Genomic DNA, 21,283 nt, shown 5'->3' with positions numbered 1-21,283 from the left:
CAAATTTTCTGTTTCCATATATGCCAAAAATTATTCTACATAATCGATTGTCATTAAATAATTAATTAATATTCCAATATCTATTATCTAACAATGGCATCTAATAATTTAATTATAGGAACAAATGATCAATTAATATACCAATAATTCCAATTATCTTAACAAATTCTAAATTAAATTGCAAGATGAATGCTCTAGTGATCTGACACAACGTCAGTCAGATATTAATGCGTTGCAGCGTGCACCAAGTCGTTGCGCTCATCAGTCTATACACGGTTTAAATTGTTACTTAACAATTGCACGAACAGCTCCAGACACTTAAGTCCGCCTCGTTCGGCGTCTCTGTCTTCTTTCGTGTCCGTTTAACGGACTTGATGAGCTAATGGTGGTCCAAGCCGAGGCACGGGACAACAGCAATGCAGAAATCCCTTTCGGTTGCAATCTTACGGATTGTTTGCTCGTAGCTGAGACACGATCGCGTCAGATCTCGAACGCACCATCTACGGCGCGAAAGAAAAACAGTCTTTATTAATTATCATGTGAAACAGTTTGCTTTTCCGAGATCGACAGTGGGAACTAGTCGGAAACGCGGATAACAGGTGAGTAATTTAGAATATAGAGAGGATAAGAAATCTATAAAGCACAGAGAAATTAAAAAATATAAAAAAATGATTTTTTGAAAATATAAAAAGATATCATACATATATGTGTATATCTTTTAGCTTTCAAAACTCTCAAAGAACTATTATTGAAAATTTTCAAAGAATTTTACGCTGGAAATCCACCTTTGATTTTTTTTAAGTCCAATTAGAAAGTCGTCACATTTGTGAATGTATATATTTGCTTAATCGTAGAATCGCTGATCTATATTTTTTAAAATATCCTAAAATGAAATATAAAGATATAAAACGCGTTACCTCTGAGTCATTGGTCGTTGAAATGTCCGACGTCAGCACGTCGATTCGATTACTGTGCGAAGGTGCATCGCGATTGGATCGGAATAAAGTATTCTACAATTAATAAAACTTGTTGAAATACGTTTGCCAGCGTTTGTTAGCTTGTATATCGCGCAACCTGGGATTCGTTTGTGCATTATGGAAAAACGATCAGTCGGTGTCCCTATCTTCCAAAGTAACGTCTTGCATTACATAAGCATTATTTCAATTACATCGGCGTGTGTAGTCTTAACGAGGTGGAACGGACAATTAATTAATCGATTAAATGGTGCTGTTTGAATGGATTGCGTAACGAAACGTTTCACGATGTGCAAGCTCTACCTATAGCATCTTATTGTCTTTTTGATCTGGATCTGTTTATTCTTAAAATTAATAGAAATTATTTGAACAAGATGAAATTATTGATTAATTTCAATTTCATAGTATCGTGGAAAAATGTTCAAGTATTTCAAAGAAGTTGAAACATCGTGATCTTGAAAATGTAGCATGTTCAATTCTAATATTGAAATGTTAAATATCTATATGGTAACTTTGATATTACAATATTCAACATTTGTGTACATTCAATCATAGTCATCTTCATTCATTATTGAGTACATTATGTATTCATACTTCTCCTAAACTCTTCCTAAATTCCAATTTCATCTCAGTACTTTCATAAATGAGTTTACAAACTCAAACTAGAATACTACTCCAATCTTTTATACAACTTCCTTGTGGGACTTCTTGCCAAGTCGAGCCGCGTAACAACTAGGTCTCCCGTTTCTTTCTTTCCATTTTTCAGTTCAAGCAATCCCAGCCACATTTCGTATATTAATATCCTCTATCTCCATCTCCGAGGCTCTAAAAAATCTCAATCTATAGCTATCTACACCTCTACCTCTTCCTCCCTGAAAACTCATTTCGAGAAAGCAAAACATTAATCACATTCCAAGATATCAACGATCGACAGAATTCTAAAATTGCAAATTAGCCCAAGGGCGATCGATTAGGCGAACTACAATTAATTCGGCTAATTCAATGACGGTGACCATGGCGGCCAGATATACAACGTCCCTGTCCTGCCGCACTGTACAGGGTGGATTGATTTTTCGCTCTCTGACGTCACGAGCGAGGCTGGCATGCGCGTGGACGAGGTGTCGCCGTCCCGACGCGCTTTATTTCCCCGTCTCGACTTCTGTTTTGCGTAATCCACCGACTATATCCCTTTTGCGATATCCCTTTATCGAAGTCCTGCGATTTCGATGATCAAAGACAAACGCTCCTCCATCTCTCTAATCCGCCTCAAAACTACTGACTCGTTGATATAAAAGTTCTAGATTTTATGATATGATTTTCTTAAGAAATGGGAAAAATAATTCTTGCTGTTCTTTGTACTTGATACAATTAGGCTGGTAAAAAGAAAGACGAAAGAGATATTGAGCGATGCGGTTAATTTGTAATAGAAAAATAATCGTGCAGAACGTCATGTTGTGAAACTAAGTTATTTGAGAATAATTTCTTTGAAGAAAGGCTGGATTACTTAGAATGCAAGAATACTTGCAATATAAAAAGAGGAATAAAATGATCAGAAAATTCTGAGTATTCTAAGTATTCTAAAATGTTGGATTCCAAATTGGATAAAATGGGTCAGAGCAAATTCCAAATATTACATTTCAAATCACCATCGAATTCAAACTTTCTTAATAGCTACAATAATTAAGTTTTGACCATAATCATCGGCAAAGATGAAAAATCTCTCGCGATAAAACAGACATTGCGAAATGGAGGAAAAGGCGGAGAGGTGGTAGACTGGGGTTGTCGTGGCTCGGGAACGAGGCAGGACAAGTCGGGGTCAGAAACGAGTTCATTCAGTCTCACGCGGTTGGCCGACTGCTGATCGTTTTCTCTTGTTCCAACTCTTGCCAAAGCTTACATTCTCCTCCTTTCCTGTCTCGGTGATTCTCCCTTCCTGTGGCGTTGGTGATTCCCTCTTCCTCCTGCTGATTCGCGGCGTTCGGAGCTCGAAGGCACAACGAGTTCGCCGTCGACGATCGAGCTGCTTGTGTACATCTGAACGAGTACACGTGCATTGTCGGGACGACGGGACGCATTTCTAGGCGGCTTAACACGGTCTAGTTTTGCGACCGCGCTTTCGATCCATAGAAGAAACTGTCATTGGTCAGTTGTGTATAGTTTTTCCATTTTGTTCGTTATTATTTTGTCGGAATAAAAATTGCACGTTTCTTTCATTTACTTTAAGTAATTTAAGTTCATTCATTTTCTTGATTTTTCAAGTAACCTTTTGATCCGACGTGTTTGGAGACGAGAGGTGCTCAATGCGGTAGTAATCACTGTGTACGAATCCACAATATCTTTTGTTTTAATATTTCACATTTTACATTCTGCATATCCCAAAAATAAAATCAGTAATATAGGAATATATTCGTTTGTTAGGAAAAAAAAGAACAGTTGGTGTACCTACAGGCATTCATAGGTGTATTATTAATATCTGGCGAGTGATTACCTTTAACCTTCTATAAGCATTGACTTCTATCACGTACAGGTACCAATGATAGTCAAAGGGTTGCAAAACATAACCAAACAATCCCTAATTCTGCTTTCCCACTTATGCTTCTCCTAAAAAATTGAAAGATGTCCGATAAAGTTCCAAGATATTAAATATAAAAAAAAATTGTTGTTGTCACAAACTGTTACTATCGGATAAATTGGCAATATCGAGAGAAGCGATAAGCGTGACGAACTTTCGAGCCACGAGGGCCGATCTAAGTCCATGAGGGCTGTCCACCACACTTGACTGCTCCGTTCCCTCCCCACTTCTTCGATTCGCCAGGACGTCAGCTGGAACTTGCGTGGTGCGTCCTGGGTGTGCAGCGTGCCGCTGCAGCTTCTAGTCCATTGTCACGATCCGAGAGACGGTAGGAACAGAAAGAAAGGAGAGAAATCTGCTGTAAAAGTCATCGACTATCAGACTGCGTCTCGATAACTCGTGTCATCGAGTCTGGACCTACGTAACCTCACTTTTGTCATTTCGTTCAGCTAGTTGTTTCATTTCGTCTCGCAGAATCTCGCTGCACGTTTGTGAAACGCGAGTTTATGGACTCGTCTTCTGTCAACGAAGACATTATCCGATCTGAGTATCACAGTGCGTGTGAGTAGACGTGATTTCGTGCATTTATGAGACTCGTTTCGTCTACGTAGCTGTTAGTATACGTATACGTCGCGGACGTAGATGGTTCAGCCTGTTAACTTTCCTCGCGTTTCAATATTATCGCGTGTTTTCGCGTTTCATCGTGTTTAAGGGAACCAGCGTTAATCTTCGTATTAATTGGATTGGTGATCGTTGACAAAACATTGTTCTCGATTTCTTCATGTTGAATTCGTAGTGAGTGTACCTCCGAAGACCTAGAGATAAAAAAGAACACTGCCAGATTTGAGAATCGTTTGTCAAATAAATCAACCATCTTCTAACTTGGTAAGTGATACAATTTTGAATTTGTGTATCGCGATGACGTTTAATCGTTCAATCCTCGTCGGTTTAATGAACGCACCATTGATCGTTAATAGTTAACTATCTATTTGATCGTTTATGAAAATTTTGAAAGGATCACTTACATAGACAGAGCTTCGTTTTCTGATGAAAACCGATATCAAGTGAAAACATCGTGTCAACTATTCATATCGGTCGAACGTATTCTCTATGCTTCTCTTTCTAACCTCTGTTCTAACTTATGTAAGAGACCACACTGCGTGCAACCGTGCAGCCCGTGTCCCTGGCGTAATACTGCTCCAAGTGATCACATATGAATTTTTCCTCGTTATATGCTCTCTATACGATTATCTAATTTCATCTTTTAATATATAAAAATTGCACGAGTGATGATACTCTCAAAGTAAATTGTAACGCAGGCCCAACACTGTTCGTCAACAGCTGATGGAAATACTTATAGTTAGCGGCTTCCGGTTAACACGTTCCATGCCGAAAGAAATGTGAAATTTTAACAATACTTTCAATTAGAGTAAAATGATTGATGTAGAAAAATAGTATCTGTGTTAAACTATTGCCACTTTAATCTCTTTTGATTAATTTTTTTTTAATTTAACAATTAATTTTCTTGCATGATTCTTTTTTTAAATCTTATGTTAGCGTTAGATTTCCGTTATTCTTTAACACCTCGTGATTGATTATATTCTATTAATAGGCAAATAAATATGTTCGGACATAAGATTTATTTACATATGCTTATTTCAGTTTACATTTGATACGCATGTTATGCACGCATGAATTTATGCATACAATTCAATTTCCTGTTGGTATAAAACTGTCGGAGAGGAGCTGAAAAATATTTTGAATATCGAGATGTAAGAATTAAATAATATTTATTACGTTGTATATCTTTGAAGCCTGCAGAGGTATGGACAATAGCGGCAACAGAAAGGAAAACGGAGAAGTAAGAATTTATAAACATCGTTCTTTAATAAAGATTAAGAATGTTTAGCAAAAAATTAGAACAATCGTATTTTCTAAATAGTATCTAATATAGACATTCAATACTACTGGACTACAGATACTTATGCAAATTCACGTTTCTACGTTTTTAGGAAGCTTTACTTTCGTTATCCTGGAAAATTGATGACACAAAATCTCTGAATTATTAACCAACTGTCGTCCAATTTATGAAATATAAAAAACAAACGGCGTCAGAAATAAATTTCTGGATATTCGTAGTGAACGTAATCGCACGAGCGTCGAAAGCGATTAGCCGTTGAAAGAGGTCGGCAATAGGAGCAGCGTTTACTTAATTAATGTGGCCGCTGCGTGGCTCGTTGACCCCGCCGCAATTCTCGCACTCTTAGATCGTCCTTCAACGAAATTGATTTACCGGCCGAGCAGGGACGAATGCTGTTCTCCGTCGGTTCAAATGCGCCACCATTTTTTTCTTTCTTTTTAATTTTTTTTTACATTCCTTTTTTATGCACTGTTCTACCTTTTTCTCGGTCACTTTGCTAACCTCTCCCGATAATTTTGTTCTTCTGCAATGCGTCAACGGATCTTCCACACGCAATACGTATCCATGTCACCTTGGCGTTTACGTTTAGGCATTTCATCGACCTGGTCTCGATAAAATCGCTCGAATAAGACGAAAATTAGCATAATTATTGTAATCGTGGGTTAAAGTCAATACGATACTCACGAAAGAAAAATTCGTAGAGTCTAGTTTGAAGAAATAGACGTTTCTGTAGATGAATGCTAAATGGCAATTGAACTTTTCAAGAGGAAGTTGAAGATAGACTATAAATAAATTTGTAGGTTACAAATCAATCAGACGGATATAAAGATATACATCAATTTTTTAACGAACTTATTTAAATACCAATTAGTTAGATCTAAATATGCTAAGCTTTCGTTACTTAAACGAATTAATAGGTTTACTTAAGTTTAATTAATCAAATAAAATTTACATTTTTAAAAGAAAAATGCGAGTAAAAAAGACAAAGAAATATCAATTCCCTAGAATTGTAATTCGTGATAAATCAAGTTTTAGGTTCGTGTTTTATCGAGGGAGAGTGAAAGACGCGTTGAAAGATTTGTCAGGAATTTTTCTTTCGTTTTATGAGACAATGACGGCTACATAACCCTATCCTTCAATTTACTCGAATTCACTCTACCTGTCTGGAAAGGGAATTGTCAGTTTCTCTAAGTATCGAGGATATTCGAGAGTTTAAATGCTTTTCGGACGAAATCATTTTCTGATACCTTCCGAGCCTCGACCTAGTTGCGAAGTTTCATTCAAAGCCGTCGCGTAATACCCGAAGTGCTCTTCGTCGTGAATGAACCGTCGAAATTAACGTTCACCCTGCTGAGATGAAACGAAAACGAGTAGAATAGTAACTTTCGCGAACTAATGACGCTCGTAAACAAATTTTAATCAGTAATATAAAAGACTAAAAGTAATAGGAAGTTAGTACTTCGGAGAATCGTAAAAAGCACGTTTCGATGCAAACTAAGTTACTCAAAAATACAAATAATTCTCGACGAGAATATTTATCGACGTTATCGTGTAATTTATTATCAGGGAATCTACGTTCGATCGATTGGAAGCTCGACAAAATTCGTATTATTTCCTTTGAAAAGTTCAATAAATATACGTTAAGAACGATGATTTTTAAAATATGCTATGTACTTTCATTTATAACGGTGATCTTACGAGACGACAGATTTCACCGATGTCAGAAATGCTATAACGATCCAGTCAATATTTGCATATTTTGTATATCCTTGCACGTTCTAATTTCGCGTAGATGCGTGGATATTTGCAGTCTATTAATAATTAGAATGTCTGGATAAGTCGACGTGAAAATCAATGCACTTATTTCTAGGTCGCGTTAACGATCGCGCGATAAGTTCAAGTGCAGCGGCATCGAGTATCCTCTTCGCCCTACGAATCGTTGATCGTTTCCGGTCGCTCGGTAATTCACCGCAAACAGTGGAAATCTTCATGTGCCACGTAATCGTCGAGCATCGCAGATCGATAAGACCTTGTAAAAAGTCGACGACAATTCGCGAGCTGCAACAGAGGAAACGACGTTTAATTGTCGATGCATAAGTAGTCATGCGATTCGCGAACGTTCCGCGATTATCGATCGTCCGACCCTTCCAAACTCCATCTCCTTTTCTTTTTTCTTCTTTCCTCTCCCGCGGTGAAAGAAATTTCTTGGGAAGTTCCTTGACTGCAGAGGCTTGGCTAGCGTGCGATGGCCGAGCAAAATTGCTTCTTGTCGGGGAAATAGTCGGCCAAGCTGCTCCCTCGAAACGTTCAAACCCCTTGGTATTCGCATTTAATCATGTACACAATACGATTTGCGTTTCATTATCTTAATTCAATTAACAGGACAAGGTTGAGTTTTTCGAAAAATAATTAAGAAATTAGAAACTTGGAAGAAATAGAGTTGATCGATTTGGTTTCTGAGAAGCTCGTCGTATGTACGTTGCTCGCTTCAACGATCAGAATAGATAAAGATAGATAAAGATAAATTAATTTAAAGGCTCGGCATTTGTCTAGAAAAACATCGTTTTAGCTCTGTATCGAAACGAGATCATACCGATATTAATATCCTAATTAAAGCTTAAAAATAGATTTTAAACGAACTTGCAAATTAGGTAGCGAATTTTCCTACGTCTGCGTGAACGTGAGAGATATTTCGTCTTCCCAGCAATCGATTCCTCGGCGACGTTCGATGAATAAACTGAGATTCTTATTGTCGGAGTAAATTCATTCACAGAGTCGGATCACGAAAGGAAGAGGCGCTCGGCACGGGCCAATGTATCGAGCGGGCCACAGTTTCGACTTTCGCGTTGTGACTCATTCTGATTGTTCTGCATACACCTATAGACGCTGTCACCTAGCACCGGTTATCGACGTGTCCGCTTGAAATACAATTTTATAGCCTAGTCAGGGATAGCATAAAGTTGTTCCTCGCGTCATGCGATTGTCTCATCTGTCAGACTCTCGTTTACCTTCCATAGTAATTGTTTTACTGATAAACACAGTCTCTCTATTTTTTTAATGCACTTTTTATGTCCGATTTCAATCTGGTTTTCTATTCGACCGAATATACGTATAAAAAGCGTTTATTTCGAAAGAATAATTGATAGCATGAAAGAAGAAAATCCTTGATTGAACGTATCAGAAAGAACACCTTCTCAAACGTAACGAAGGAAACTAACTCTCGATCGATTCAACGATCTCGTGAATTAACAAATCCAACGATTTCCACGTTCAAATTGATATCCACATAGCCGAAACGAGCGTCACGCATTGCTTAGAAAATATCTGACTTTGGTGCTCCGATATAAATACATAGTCTGGTAAGTTTCGGCGAAATTCGGTGCAAAGCAGATAAAACGAAGGTTCGAAGTTCGTTTAAAAGCGGCTGACACGATCAACGACGGTGTCATCCTGTTGTTCAAGTTCGTATGAACGTGAAAATTCCTAGTTAGTGTCCATGGCTTGGTTCAGGGTTAAGGTGATAGGCGGGGTTGAGGTTGAAGTTACGAACGTTCGATACTAAATATAGAGAAGCCGCTTACGGGGTCAAATCAATAGGCATTCTGCGTATACATGTATATTTACGGTGCCTGGACGTCTGAACGTTGCACGTAAGCTTAAAATACCTACGCCTACGTGACCGATCGACATCGTGTCTGCACGTGTCCGCATCGTTGTCTGCATCGTTATCGGCGACTTTTTAACTTTCTATCAAGGAACATATCGTGCATCGAACTGTCCAAAATGTCGAGCTTCGTCGTTCGAGTATTACAGATCCTTAGCTCGTGTTTCGTCGAAAGAACATCTTTTTCTTAGAAGTTATGGTGCAATTTTGAACTGACCAAAAGAAGAACCTGATCACAGAGAACCCGCGTCGAACGAAAGATCAAACGCACTGTAAGAGCGCGGTGAATTACAAGTAGAATTCGGTCTGTCACGCGACGTAACCGGTACCAAGTTTGTTCTCACGTGAAACCTCGCACCTTTTCCCTCGTGCCAGCACCATTTTTTTCCTTGCAATTTCCAAGCAACGATTAGATCGTTTCTAGAATTGTTCCAAGGACATCGCGTGCGTAGATCCATTGACCAATCGTATGGTTACGATTTTCCTTTACGATTTCAGTTTCAGCATCGTTAAGGGGAACAGACCGCCAGGATCAACGCGGCGTCATCTTTCACGGTGAAGATCGGATGTGGACGTTGTGCCATTCGACTGACGAAACGGTAGCAACGGAGGAAATCGCGTTTTCGAACGACCTGGCACGTGAGAGAAGGGCATATTGGATGAACAGGGGAGATTGTCGGTGATGGACAATGAGCAACCGCATCAGGAACTGGTCAAGTGCGTGGTCGTCGGCGATACGGCAGTTGGAAAGACCAGGCTGATCTGTGCGAGAGCCTGCAACAAACACGTGTCGCTGTCGCAACTCTTGACGACTCACGTGCCCACCGTCTGGGCCATCGACCAGTATAGAATCTACAAGGACGTGAGTTCATGGAGTAGCGTTCTATATTATTCGCTAGGTCGTAGTCTCTAACTTTGGTTTAGATCAGATGCGATATCCTTCGTTGTAATTTTTATCTTCCGTATAGATTGGGTTTGGTAGAATTTGTGAATCGTGGCCTACAATTTGTTAGTAGTAATGGTTGTTTTAATTTTGAAAAGACAACGCAAAACGCTTCGCACGCGATGTAGCGTTTAACGAGGAGTAAATGTCGAAGTTGAAAATTCTTAAGTTGGGAGCAAACGTTTGCATCGGTGCTTACCCTCGGGTCATTTAAGAGGCGTTCAAATACCTGTACTGTATTTTCACTTTCATCGTGATCTCTGCGTAGATTTCTAGTTTAGTCAGTTTCGTCTGATCGCTTTTGAGGAACGTTATTGCGTTTTTGGTCGGTGCTCGATGGACTGTTCGACGAATTTATCGTTTCTTGCACACTGTAGATCAGTCGTTAAATGTAAAAATGTAACTAAGATAAAAGACTTCAACTTGCGTCCATTTTCTAGGTCCTAGAACGTTCCTGGGAAGTAGTCGATAACGTGAATGTTTCCTTGCGACTTTGGGACACGTTTGGCGACCACGAGAAGGATCGACGTTTCGCGTACGGCAGGTAAGATAATCGTCAAATAAATCTTCTCATAAATTTCCACCGTGTTTGGCGTACCATCTAACATACAAACGGAATATTCTTGTATTTTCTTCGATCGTAGTAAAGTTGGCACTTACAATTTTAGCTTCATCTTACGATAGCTCTAAAAACTAATATAAATTATTTTAACACTTATTCCGTTTGCCGTCATATTTAGTATAGAATTTACCTCTTTTTCCTCTAAGAAAATAATTTCATATATTTTGATATGAATTTTTTATACGTGGTCTATCGTTTAAACGCTTTAATTATTCTTCTCTCCTTTTTATTATTTCTACGCGAACCACTTAGAAGCCAGTACTGATCAACCATAAATCTCCTGAAACTTATAATTTTAATATAAGAATACGCAATTAGTATATTTAACTTTTCAAAGATCAAACAATTAATCTCTACGTATGTTTAAAATTAGATCGGACGTTGTGCTACTATGTTTCTCTATAACAAATCCAGTATCTCTACGGAACTGCAAGGCGATGTGGTACCCGGAAATACGACGATTCTGCCCACAGACTCCGGTACTGTTAGTGGGCTGCAAGAACGATCTACGTTACATGTACCGAGATGAGACTTATCTGAGCTATTTCCGTGACCGCAGTCCGTTCGTGAGGTACGATATTGTTCCTTCGATTACATATAGTCAGTTTCCTCTTTTCCACATTTAGAAGCAACACACCCTTTCCTGAATCGACTTCTTCACCCTATATCGGAGTTCGTTTAAATGCATCGATGCTTCCTCAACGACAGCCTCTTCGACGAAGTATGTCAAAGTATCGATTCCGCGAATGCCTCGTAGACACTTTACCGATTGGACGACTCCTTCGCGCCTCTTATCAAATAGAAACTATCCTTTCTCTGCCATCTTGAGGATATTATCGACGCGGTCCATCGCAGCCAACGAGTTCTGTCCGATTCTTAGCATAGTAAAATGCAACGATCGACGTTCTTGAGTAAAAGAGGTCCTTAAGGGATCCTGCAGGGTTTATCGATAGGCAGATTACCGAAAAGGCACGTTTTGAGATCTTGAGTAATCATCTCTTGCTATGCTAATATTATACTGCTGACCAAAAGTTCGCAATCACTATGGGTTCCATAAAGTTGAGAAATTTAGAAGAAAGCTTGGAATATTTTATTGTAGGAAACTTCTACGATGTTCCTGTAAAAAGTAACCGAAGAAAATTACTATTGATATCTGTAGTATTAATTTCGAATTAATCACATTATTGAGAACTTGAGAAAGTGGCTAAAAAATTTTAGCCACTAGCGTAAGCGTGACGGATCGTAGAGTCAATAGATTCCTGATAAAAGCACTTTCCGAGAGACTTCAGCCACTTTGCAACGATATTCTGGAAAATATGCTTTTAGTGTATCTTTTATTCTATTAAAAATGTCTTTTTATACGTAAACACGAAGGGAAAACTGTAAGTTGGGAAACACTGGTTTATACGGCTAAGCTAATATGGGATTGACATCTTTCTGTGACCTAAGTAGAGTAGTAGCTATATATGAATATGTATATCAGTTTTAACAGAATTGTAAATTCGCAGGTGGAGAAGTTACTCACGTTAGGATATTTAATCGATGAAATACCGCATTTATACTGAATTTTTGCACCTATATCGCTTGAACGGTATAGCGGAGAATATTTTATTTCGATGTGCCACGCGATATAGAACGAGATTCCGAGCCTTGACATATTGGAGACTCCCAAGGGATTTTCAAAGTTCATCGTGACTTTCAGTATCTTCTTTACGATCATTTTGCAGAATCCTATTATATAAAGATAGCTTTATGAGCAACAGCCTTTTAGCTTCAGATTGTATTAATTTGTATAATATAGTATAAAAATTAAGCTATTTGAATATTATTATTAGTACTTGTATATCATTATAAATTTATAAATCTATTATAATTTTACAATGTATTAAAGTATTTAATATACTAATTTTTTAATATTTTGATAAATTGATTTTCAGAGCCACGAGGAAGAGTGATCTGGTAATGCCTGATCAAGCTCGAGCTGTTGCACGTGAGCTTGGCGTTTGCTATTATGAGACTAGCGTCTTCACGTATTACGGTGTTAACGAAGTCTTCGAGAATTCGATACGCGCTGCCTTAATCGCGCGTCGTCAACAACGATTTTGGATGACGAACTTGAAGAGGGTACAAAGGCCTCTTCTTCAGGTAAGCTTTCCTAGATAATTCACATGTTTATTAAAAAACTAGTTTGGAAAAAGATTAATTTAACAGAGGATAATTTAATTAATTTAAATTAATAGAGCATATTATATTTCAGGCACCGTTTTGTCCACCAAAACCTGTACCACCGGAAGTGTGTTTGGCGGCAAGCACTTACGAAGAAAACATGAAAACGTTGTGGACAAAACCAGTTCACACTGACGTGACTTTGATAGCCGGAAACTGCACATTTTCCGCTCACAGGTGTCTTTTAGCCGCAGCATCGCCCGCGTTCCATCGACTTTTCTCTATGGAACTCGTTCAGGAACAAACACCTCGAAGCTCTAGCGAATCTAGCATGGTATTCTCCGTTTCTTATTATTCTTTTATTCTTTAAATTATTGTTTATATTTTACTTGCAAACATTTCTAAAAAAATTGTATTAAGGTGAGTACATTCGGCGAAGCAACGGTCGGTGACTTCAACGATGACACCGAATGCCTCATTCGTATCGATCAATCAAAACCTGCAAAGTGAGTTCATTGAGCAAATCTCTTCAAATTATAATATACATTATCGTCTAAAAATTTTTAATTTTCTATTATTCATTCTAATATTTAAAACCAAATCGTTAACTTTATATTTGTATTTTAATAACAACTTTTAAAAGAATAGCAAGTATTATTCCATATAGATTATTCACTCAAAAAAGGATTATTAATATCTATAAAATAATATCGCATAATGATGCTCGATAGTTGATAACTTATCTTGAATAATTTCCTAAATTTAATAAATTTTCAAGCCTCTTGCGTGGTATTGCAATGATTTTATACACAATTAACCAAATTATGAAAATCATATTGTAGAGTTTGGGAACAACTGAAGCGACGTTCAAGCTTCCAAGTACTGCCCACGGTGGACCAAAAGAAACCACCTGGAGCTACTAGAGAACTTAATCATCCTGCCTTCCAGAACATCCGTGTATGCTTGGTAAGTCTCTATAAATATGAAAACCAAAGTGAATAAATTAATAAGAATTTGTTTATTCGAGTTACATAATAATAAGATCCTAATTAGTTTTCTTTTTTTGTTCAATTAAATTATAGACTGAAAATACAAACGGAATGCAGCAACCAACGACCGTGGTGATGCTGTCTAAACTAATTACACCCCAGGCGATGCAGCAGTGCTTGCAATTCATTTACATGGGCAGCTTGGATAAACGGTATCACGATCTACAAGTACGTTGCGTCGGTACAATTACCTGTGCGGGCAGGTACACCCGTGGGCCATCTAACATTTTTTTTTTAGTTAATATAATAGCTTCTATACATCCATTTTCCTTTCGACGTCATTATTGCATTAAAAAAATAACTTAATATATGTAGTAATTGATCTTATGCGTGCATTTCTTATGATACAAATGTAATAATGGTAAACCTATCTGAACAGCTTTCGAAGCAACTGGTTAATATTTTTTAGGAAATTGGATCGATGCTAGGGATTCCAGAAAATTATGTAAATAGAGTAATTATGTAATATTTGTATACCCAGTAGTAGGTTATATTATTTTGCATCGGAGTTAAACCGTAGAGTAAATGTATTTTTTTTTTTGTCGAAGGGATACTTTATGCAAATAGTAAGTTTAAAGTTTAAACACGAGTTCGGTATGCGGGAACTAACGCGGCTCTATTCTTTCAGACAGCTCCTATCGGGCTTCTACTGGTTAGTACAATGTGAAATACGTTTGCTGACACAAGCACACATATCCACACGAACACATATTACACGCACGAACCACAACGTAGAGACATTTAGCTAAATGGAAAATATCGATTCACCGATTCCTAAAGTCAATTTGTTAGGTCACTGTCATATTTATCATCGTTTTAGCATGTTTCTTTTCTAAAAAAAGCCTTGATAAAGACATTAAGTAATGAAAATATAATTTCTATACGGTAGTATCCAATGACTCATAAAGTATTATGCATAATTTATGCAGAGGATTTGAAAATACATATTTTTAAATACGAGGATCATTAAACGATTGAGATTTCATCGATCACAGGTGCATGAAAAACATCAACTTTTTTTCAGCTGACAATGTAAAAATGGATTCTAAAAATCTCATTTCATGCTTATTTTTCTATTACATAGGAATATCCATTCATTCCTCTTTCTTTCGCATATAGGAGATTAGACAGGCGGCGGAATTCTTGGAGCTTCCGCAATTATTGATGGTGCTTGGAACTTTACAAACAAGAGATCAGTTTAATAATGATCTTAATAATAGGTATAAGCAAGTGGTGAGGCAACGTTTGGAAGACATTTGTCTAGAACAAGGTACGGTATTAATGAAATATAATAATCAAAACATCTGCAGTCTAATAATATTAAAAATTAATTTAAAATAATTTTTCTTCATTTTCGATGACAAAATATGATTTCTTTTAGGACTCTTCGCTGATGTGATATTTGAACTAGACGATGGAAGTGTTCCAGCCCACAAAGCGATACTCACTGCCCGATGTGATGTAATGAAGGCCATGTTCTCCGGAGATTTCCGCGAAAGTAGCGCAAAAGTGGTAAATATCAGTCTCCTGAAGCTTTTTTAAAAATATTTTATCACAATAAAATTACAATAACATTTAACAGATAGTGTTTCCCGGTGTACGCGAGTACACGTTCCACAAACTACTCTGCTATCTCTATACGGATGAAGTGCCAGCAATTTCCTCTGCCAGGTGCTTGAACCTCTTAGAATTGGCAAATCGACTTTGTTTGCAACGACTGGTAAACTTGGTCGAGAGCAGAGTGATCGAAGATCTCGGGAGATTGTCTCAGAACGAGGGAAACGAGGCCGTGGAGAACTGTCTGAGACTGCTGGAACCGTGCAAGGTCAGCTGTTTCTTCAATGACCTGTACATGATCGATGAATCTAACATCTTCTGATAGCTTACTCGCCAATTTGCATGTCGCAGTTGCATAATGCCGATCAACTAGCTGACTGGTGTATGAACCACTTGTGCGTCAATTACAACAAATTGTGCAAGATGTCTCCGCGAAGCGTACGCCTTCTGCATCCGGAGAACCAGGAATATTTGAACGAGCATCGATGGCCTCCAGTATGGTCTGTATTTGCATATAAAATCTAAAATTAGCGATTAATTATTTAACTCTTCGAAGCGCAGAATTTTAAAACTAAAAAGAACTTTAGTTGCATAGCAATTTTATTTCAATTACAATCGTTCTGGATGAGAGTTATGAACATATTATTGATCAAATTAATATATATTTTTTCCTACTCCATCTATTAAAGTTTAGTCATATATAGTCGTATCTGTGACAAAACGAAATTGCTAATCTAATAAAAATAAAAATTAATTAATTATTTGCTCAACAGGTATTTAAAAGACTACGATTACTACCAAAAATGTTTGGCGGAACGTGACCGCGAAAATAAGCCGACGTTGAAGAGAAATCGCAATCAGTCCGGTTGCTTATGCTTTTCTGGTACGAGCAAAACCAGAAGAGAAAGTTCGAACGGTGGTGGAGGTACAGCATCGTCGGCGAACAACGATCCGCAAGCTGAACGACCCCTGTTCGACTCTATAGAATCAGGTGAACAGGTTGTATGACAAGAGCCTAGCGGCTTACGCCGCTCAGTCCGATTCATTCTGGTCCTACCCGTGCTCATGGTCTTCATATGCAGCATTTTTACTATTTTGATACTGCTACAGATTTATACTTAAGGAACGTTAAACACGATCTTTGCACATTTGAAGATGCCTATGAAAAAATCCGGATATAGGTCATCCAGTCCTTTACCAGCCGTACGTAATGAGAATGAATTTCTTGGTTCTTCTTCCTGTTTTTCTTTGTCTTGGAAAAAAGTGTCCAGTCTAAGAAAAAAACGACATATGAATTACAATTCCAAGAAAAATTGATGCGATCGTATCTTTTGTACAACTTCAACGGAAATGAATCCGAACATCCGTATCGTCATTTAAGAAGTGTATTTAAAACAAATTCTCTGCTGTCGATTCTTTTAGAATTTCACACGGGCGTCCGTCGTTTGTAAGCAAATAAAACAAGATGGTGCCTTTTGTTGACGACTCGTCGTTGCTGCCACAGCGACCCTAAAACAGGGTGATGTCGATCACCTGGGACATGTTTTAACGTCTTTTTGATCGTATCCGTAAATATGAATTACAGTGAAAAAAATGAATCACGATATAAGTTGAAGAATATCTTGCATCCAATTGTCCGTCAATGAGCACGGCACGTTTTTCTATGGAGAACGTGAATGCTTCAGATTGCTCATCCACTTTGATCACGTAACAAGTGATTTTTATACAAGAGTTACTTCGGTGGTTCTTAACACCCTTGAGATTTTTTCATATTTCTCTGGTTAATATTGTTCATGATTTCTGTATATTCCTAAACCAAAATTTCTACATTAATTTCATGGTGAATTTCAGGACGCATAGAAAACCGAATTGCATTTTCTACCGAATCGTTGTGCGTCTAAATACTGGGAAATCTTGAACAGTATTTACTTCGATAATTATTGTAATTTCCAGCTTCCCCTCCGCCTCAAATTACAACTTAATTCTACAAAAAAAAAAAAAAAAAAAAAAAGAAAAAAGAAGGAAGGGCAAGAGGAAAAGGGCTGGAAAATTTTTTAAATCGAGCCACTGAAGAGAAAAAAAGAAATTTTCAAGAGACGATTAAGATTCGTCGTAATTTTATCGATGCGTGTTAGACTGAAGAAAACGAGCAATAGCTTTAGTCCATAGTAGAGCGTGACTATACTAAGGGATACACATAGTTCTATAAGGAATAAGTAACTATTAATAATAAATCGACGCGGATTTTTACATTGTTTGTACAGCATCCGACGACGCTTCATCTCTTGAGTTTCCGTTCGACGAGATTACGGTTTCTTCGAGTGCGAGAAGTCCTCTCGTATTTGTACTATTTTGTAACGATTTACGGCTAAATGAAATAGCTATTCTCGTCAATCGTCGATTACTATTAAGTAATGGGGATGCGTGCAGTTCAATCGACATAAAGTTGGATCGTCCAATAAAAAAACTGCGACATATCGATCACGGTAATGGGTTACTGCTAGAATTATAAATTACGATCACATTGGTAAGAATAATTTAATAGGATAGATAACGAGAGAAAATGAGGATGAATTGATAATTAATTCGTAACGACTATAATTACGTATATCGTAACATTCGTAAGGTATAGAGCGATGGTCCGTTAGAATGTATCTCTGTGTAAGAGCGAATCCTCGCGTATATTATATATTTTCTTAGCGACTTGTACTTTGTAAGGCACAAATTGATTCTCGTACGCCGAAGAAACGTAATTATGTATCGTCAAAGTGGGTCATCAATCACATATATAAATCCTCGTTTAGATATGAAGCAACCTGTTAATTATTAGCAGTCGACATCACAAATAATTTAATACTTGTTAGATCATCCTTTGCCGTGATCGTCGTTCAATCGATTTTTCATACATCATCGTGCAATGAAAGTATGTTCGAATGAGTGAGCGAATGGGAAGGAACAAAAGGGGAAGAAACAAAATATAAACGGAGAATTGTAATTTTACATTATGTATGTATATCATATACGGTAATATCTTGTTAACTGGCCGTTTATTAAAAAATTAGAATTTTGCTCCTAGAAGAAACTTCCAAGGAACGGTGGGGATAGCAATGGTCAGTTAATAAGGCAGAATTCCAGCCAATTAACAAGACAGTACTGTATCTAAATAAGCATTTATGTAACCACGCGTGACAATGAGGATTCTTTGACTGGTTATTCGAATTAAACAATTTCAATCTAGATATTTGAAAGAAGTCGAGGAAGAAGTAAAATTAAACATATATACAGTCACAAGATGTATTACTGCCTGGTCTGAGAGAAATTAACGGAAACAATGTACACGCAAAGAGAATATATCTGTTCCGGCGAGGAGAGGGTGAGAATAGCGTCCCATTTGTACGCTATGTCAATTTTAACGTCAATGTTATCCTTTGTCGCTCCTAAGTGTATATTTTGTACTGAAATCAGTAATCGTAGGAATAAGGAATACAGTTACATGTAGAGCTATAGGGGATCAGGAAATTATAATTTTCAAATGCATTTTAGCCAGAATTCTCCTTAAATTTTTATTAAATGTTTTTCCATGCGTACAAGGCATTTGCGGGCATTTAAAACTCTAAACGTGACGATTGTAAATGTACAGTTTAACGTAAACTTAATTTACGTTGATGAACAACGATTATTTTCTACTGACATTTCCTTCAAAGTAAAAATTTTTCAATTTCTCAAAGTATTTACATATTCGTTTCGTTTTTCTTATTTTTAATTTTCAACTTACCACGCTCGCAAAGCCTTCGATCCTACGCCGAGGAAGATTATTGTGATTGCGACCTCTGTTTTGAATCTTACAGTAGTGTCTGGTTAACTGGCTATAGCTATTCCCACCAGTTCTCAGAAATGACACCGTGGAGTGTCTCTATATAGTACATAATTAAAATAAATGTATCAGGCCAATTAACAAAGCATTACTGTAACCGATTCGTCGGAATCGTCAGAATTTGGTCGGATTAAGAATTTAAGCTTAGATATCGATTAAGAAATCATAAAGTAATTTTGAACATTTCATATTATAACGTTCTGTATTAATGAACGTCAAACGTATAAATTTTTTCAAAACATACAAGTCAAATCTTATGACTTATTAATATTTATTATAATATTATAATATTATAATATTTATTATTAATATTTCTATATCGAAATCAATTCGCCCCAGCACGATTTACGTTTCAAATTTGTAACTATTTCATATATTTAACTTTTCTATTGCTTTGATTATATCTTACGATTAATGAGTTATTTTCAATCTTCGTATTCATAAACATATTTTCAAATTTAAACAATTTCAATATTTGAACATGTCAGGATTTAACAAACGTATGATGGATAGCAAGTGGATAGTGCTATCGAACTTTGACAAACATCAAGTTTTGTAATTACCTTTAAATATTATGTTAAATGATATTTTGAGGATCACAGAGAAACTAAAGAAGTAAAGCGATTGTTCGAAGGTCTCAATTGACAATCCATATTGATTTTCGGATATCTTGATGACCGTTAATCGAAATAATGAAATCTATGGCAGATTTAATTTTACTGGTCTAAGATAAAAGCAAAGCTGTATATACATATATATCCATACCGCTTCGAGAAATATGATTTTTATCTTAAGCTAAATTTTAATATTCTATTTTCAAAAATGCACAGGCGATAAATAAATTTAATTTTTAACTAAAATTTGGATTTTTTAGAACTGTATCTCAAACAATTATATATCCTTTTCATTGAAGGACAAAAATGTAATGTCTAGTCCTCAAATTAAAAAATGTTACATTAAATTAGATTATTATTATATAAATTAGATTATAATTAGAAACTTTATTTCTATTTCTTTTTTAGATTCTTTTATTCTATAGTGATTTGTGTTAAAAAACTTGCCATCTATATAACAAATTGGTTACATCATAATAGTGAAAGATATTTGTATAAAAAGTTGCAGTCTCTGATACAATACTCTTCTCTCTCTTAAGGATACATGGATCTATTCTATTTACAAAGTGATTAAAGATATAAATTGTTAAAGATATCTATATCGGTGTTGATAATGTTATCATTGCGGTTTTAATTTCATTATAAAGTTCTTTATATTCTTCGTGTTCCTTAATAAGTACCATAAGACTGCCTCTTTTCACGCCCATAGCTGTACCAATGTCCTGTCTCGAAGGTGTGTAGCAGTATGGAATATTTTTGTCTTCGCATACAATTGGTAAATGACACATGATTTCTATTGGAAATACATCTCCGGCAAAGACTACCAATCTAATAAAAATACACAAATACTTTCAAATAAACAGTCTATTGATTATTAAAATTATCAGAAAATCTAATTACAGTTATAAATAAAAATTTATTTCTTACCCTTGTTCTCCTTTGCGAAGATGCTTCTGAACATCCTTCAAACCATTTCGAAGATAAGATTTATGCTTTGCAGCTGAAATAATTATATCACAAATCATAAATATAAATGATTCACAAAAATGTTTTACTATTCAACTGTTTTATGAAAATACCTTTTTTAATACACTTATAAATTTTTTTGGTTAACTTTTTTGAAGCCATGGGTTTGGCTATAAGACTTGTGTATTTTAATTTTTCTTCGTATTTAATTTCTGTATTATCACCAGTTTCTGTTTCTTTCATACTATCGTCAATTTCCTGTTTTATTTCTATTTGCTCCATTTTTACAATAATATTAACGATTTCCAGTTAGTAACTTTACTATATCTCGTCCACGTGCTTTATACTCACTTAGAGGTTA

At 36.5% G+C, this 21,283-nt stretch overlaps 2 protein-coding genes and 3 long non-coding RNA genes across 9 annotated transcripts; 1 reads left to right on the top strand and 4 right to left on the bottom strand.

The window, feature by feature from the left end:
- Nucleotides 1–455: 455 nt before the first annotated feature.
- Nucleotides 456–20,202, top strand: LOC132911951 (rho-related BTB domain-containing protein 1). Of its 5 annotated transcripts, XR_009659117.1 has the most exons (16): nucleotides 4,291–4,431; nucleotides 9,630–9,993; nucleotides 10,515–10,618; nucleotides 11,070–11,267; nucleotides 12,634–12,841; nucleotides 12,954–13,196; nucleotides 13,283–13,368; nucleotides 13,705–13,828; nucleotides 13,945–14,079; nucleotides 14,540–14,563; nucleotides 15,031–15,181; nucleotides 15,293–15,423; nucleotides 15,494–15,736; nucleotides 15,820–15,968; nucleotides 16,242–16,671; nucleotides 16,891–20,202. XR_009659117.1 is itself a non-coding variant. In XM_060969011.1 (15 exons), exons 2-15 carry the CDS (start codon nucleotides 9,814–9,816, stop codon nucleotides 16,474–16,476), a joined length of 2,211 nt encoding a protein of 736 aa, XP_060824994.1. In that variant the 5' UTR covers nucleotides 456–599; nucleotides 9,630–9,813; the 3' UTR covers nucleotides 16,477–20,202. The 5 variants fall into 5 exon arrangements, 4 of the variants coding, with proteins under 4 accessions (XP_060824994.1, XP_060824995.1, XP_060824993.1 ...); XM_060969011.1 differs by lacking the exon at nucleotides 4,291–4,431 and adding an exon at nucleotides 456–599 and having other exon boundaries at nucleotides 16,242–20,202; XM_060969012.1 differs by lacking the exon at nucleotides 4,291–4,431 and adding an exon at nucleotides 3,772–3,874 and having other exon boundaries at nucleotides 16,242–20,202.
- LOC132911965 (uncharacterized) lies at nucleotides 2,605–5,072 on the bottom strand. The gene is made up of 3 exons (XR_009659123.1): nucleotides 4,572–5,072; nucleotides 3,701–4,361; nucleotides 2,605–3,575 (listed from the first exon to the last, which is right to left on the bottom strand). It is a non-coding gene; the product is annotated as an uncharacterized LOC132911965 (long non-coding RNA).
- Nucleotides 5,960–7,035, bottom strand: LOC132911970 (uncharacterized). The gene is made up of 2 exons (XR_009659128.1): nucleotides 6,627–7,035; nucleotides 5,960–6,087 (listed from the first exon to the last, which is right to left on the bottom strand). It is a non-coding gene; the product is annotated as an uncharacterized LOC132911970 (long non-coding RNA).
- On the bottom strand, nucleotides 10,069–11,074 carry LOC132911968 (uncharacterized). Its single transcript, XR_009659126.1, has 2 exons — nucleotides 10,827–11,074; nucleotides 10,069–10,767 (listed from the first exon to the last, which is right to left on the bottom strand). It is a non-coding gene; the product is annotated as an uncharacterized LOC132911968 (long non-coding RNA).
- Nucleotides 18,379–21,262, bottom strand: LOC132911959 (H/ACA ribonucleoprotein complex subunit 2-like protein). Its single transcript, XM_060969025.1, has 3 exons — nucleotides 21,036–21,262; nucleotides 20,884–20,956; nucleotides 18,379–20,784 (listed from the first exon to the last, which is right to left on the bottom strand). The coding sequence occupies exons 1-3, from the start codon at nucleotides 21,202–21,204 to the stop codon at nucleotides 20,553–20,555; spliced, it is 474 nt and encodes a 157-aa protein (XP_060825008.1). The 5' UTR covers nucleotides 21,205–21,262; the 3' UTR covers nucleotides 18,379–20,552.
- Nucleotides 21,263–21,283: the final 21 nt, after the last annotated feature.

The sequence above is a fragment of the Bombus pascuorum genome, chromosome 11, assembly GCF_905332965.1.
Source record: "Bombus pascuorum chromosome 11, iyBomPasc1.1, whole genome shotgun sequence".
Classification (NCBI taxonomy): domain Eukaryota; kingdom Metazoa; phylum Arthropoda; class Insecta; order Hymenoptera; family Apidae; genus Bombus; species Bombus pascuorum.
The sequence above is the reverse complement of the archived record's forward strand: the minus strand, read 5'-3'. Positions and strand labels throughout refer to the sequence as shown.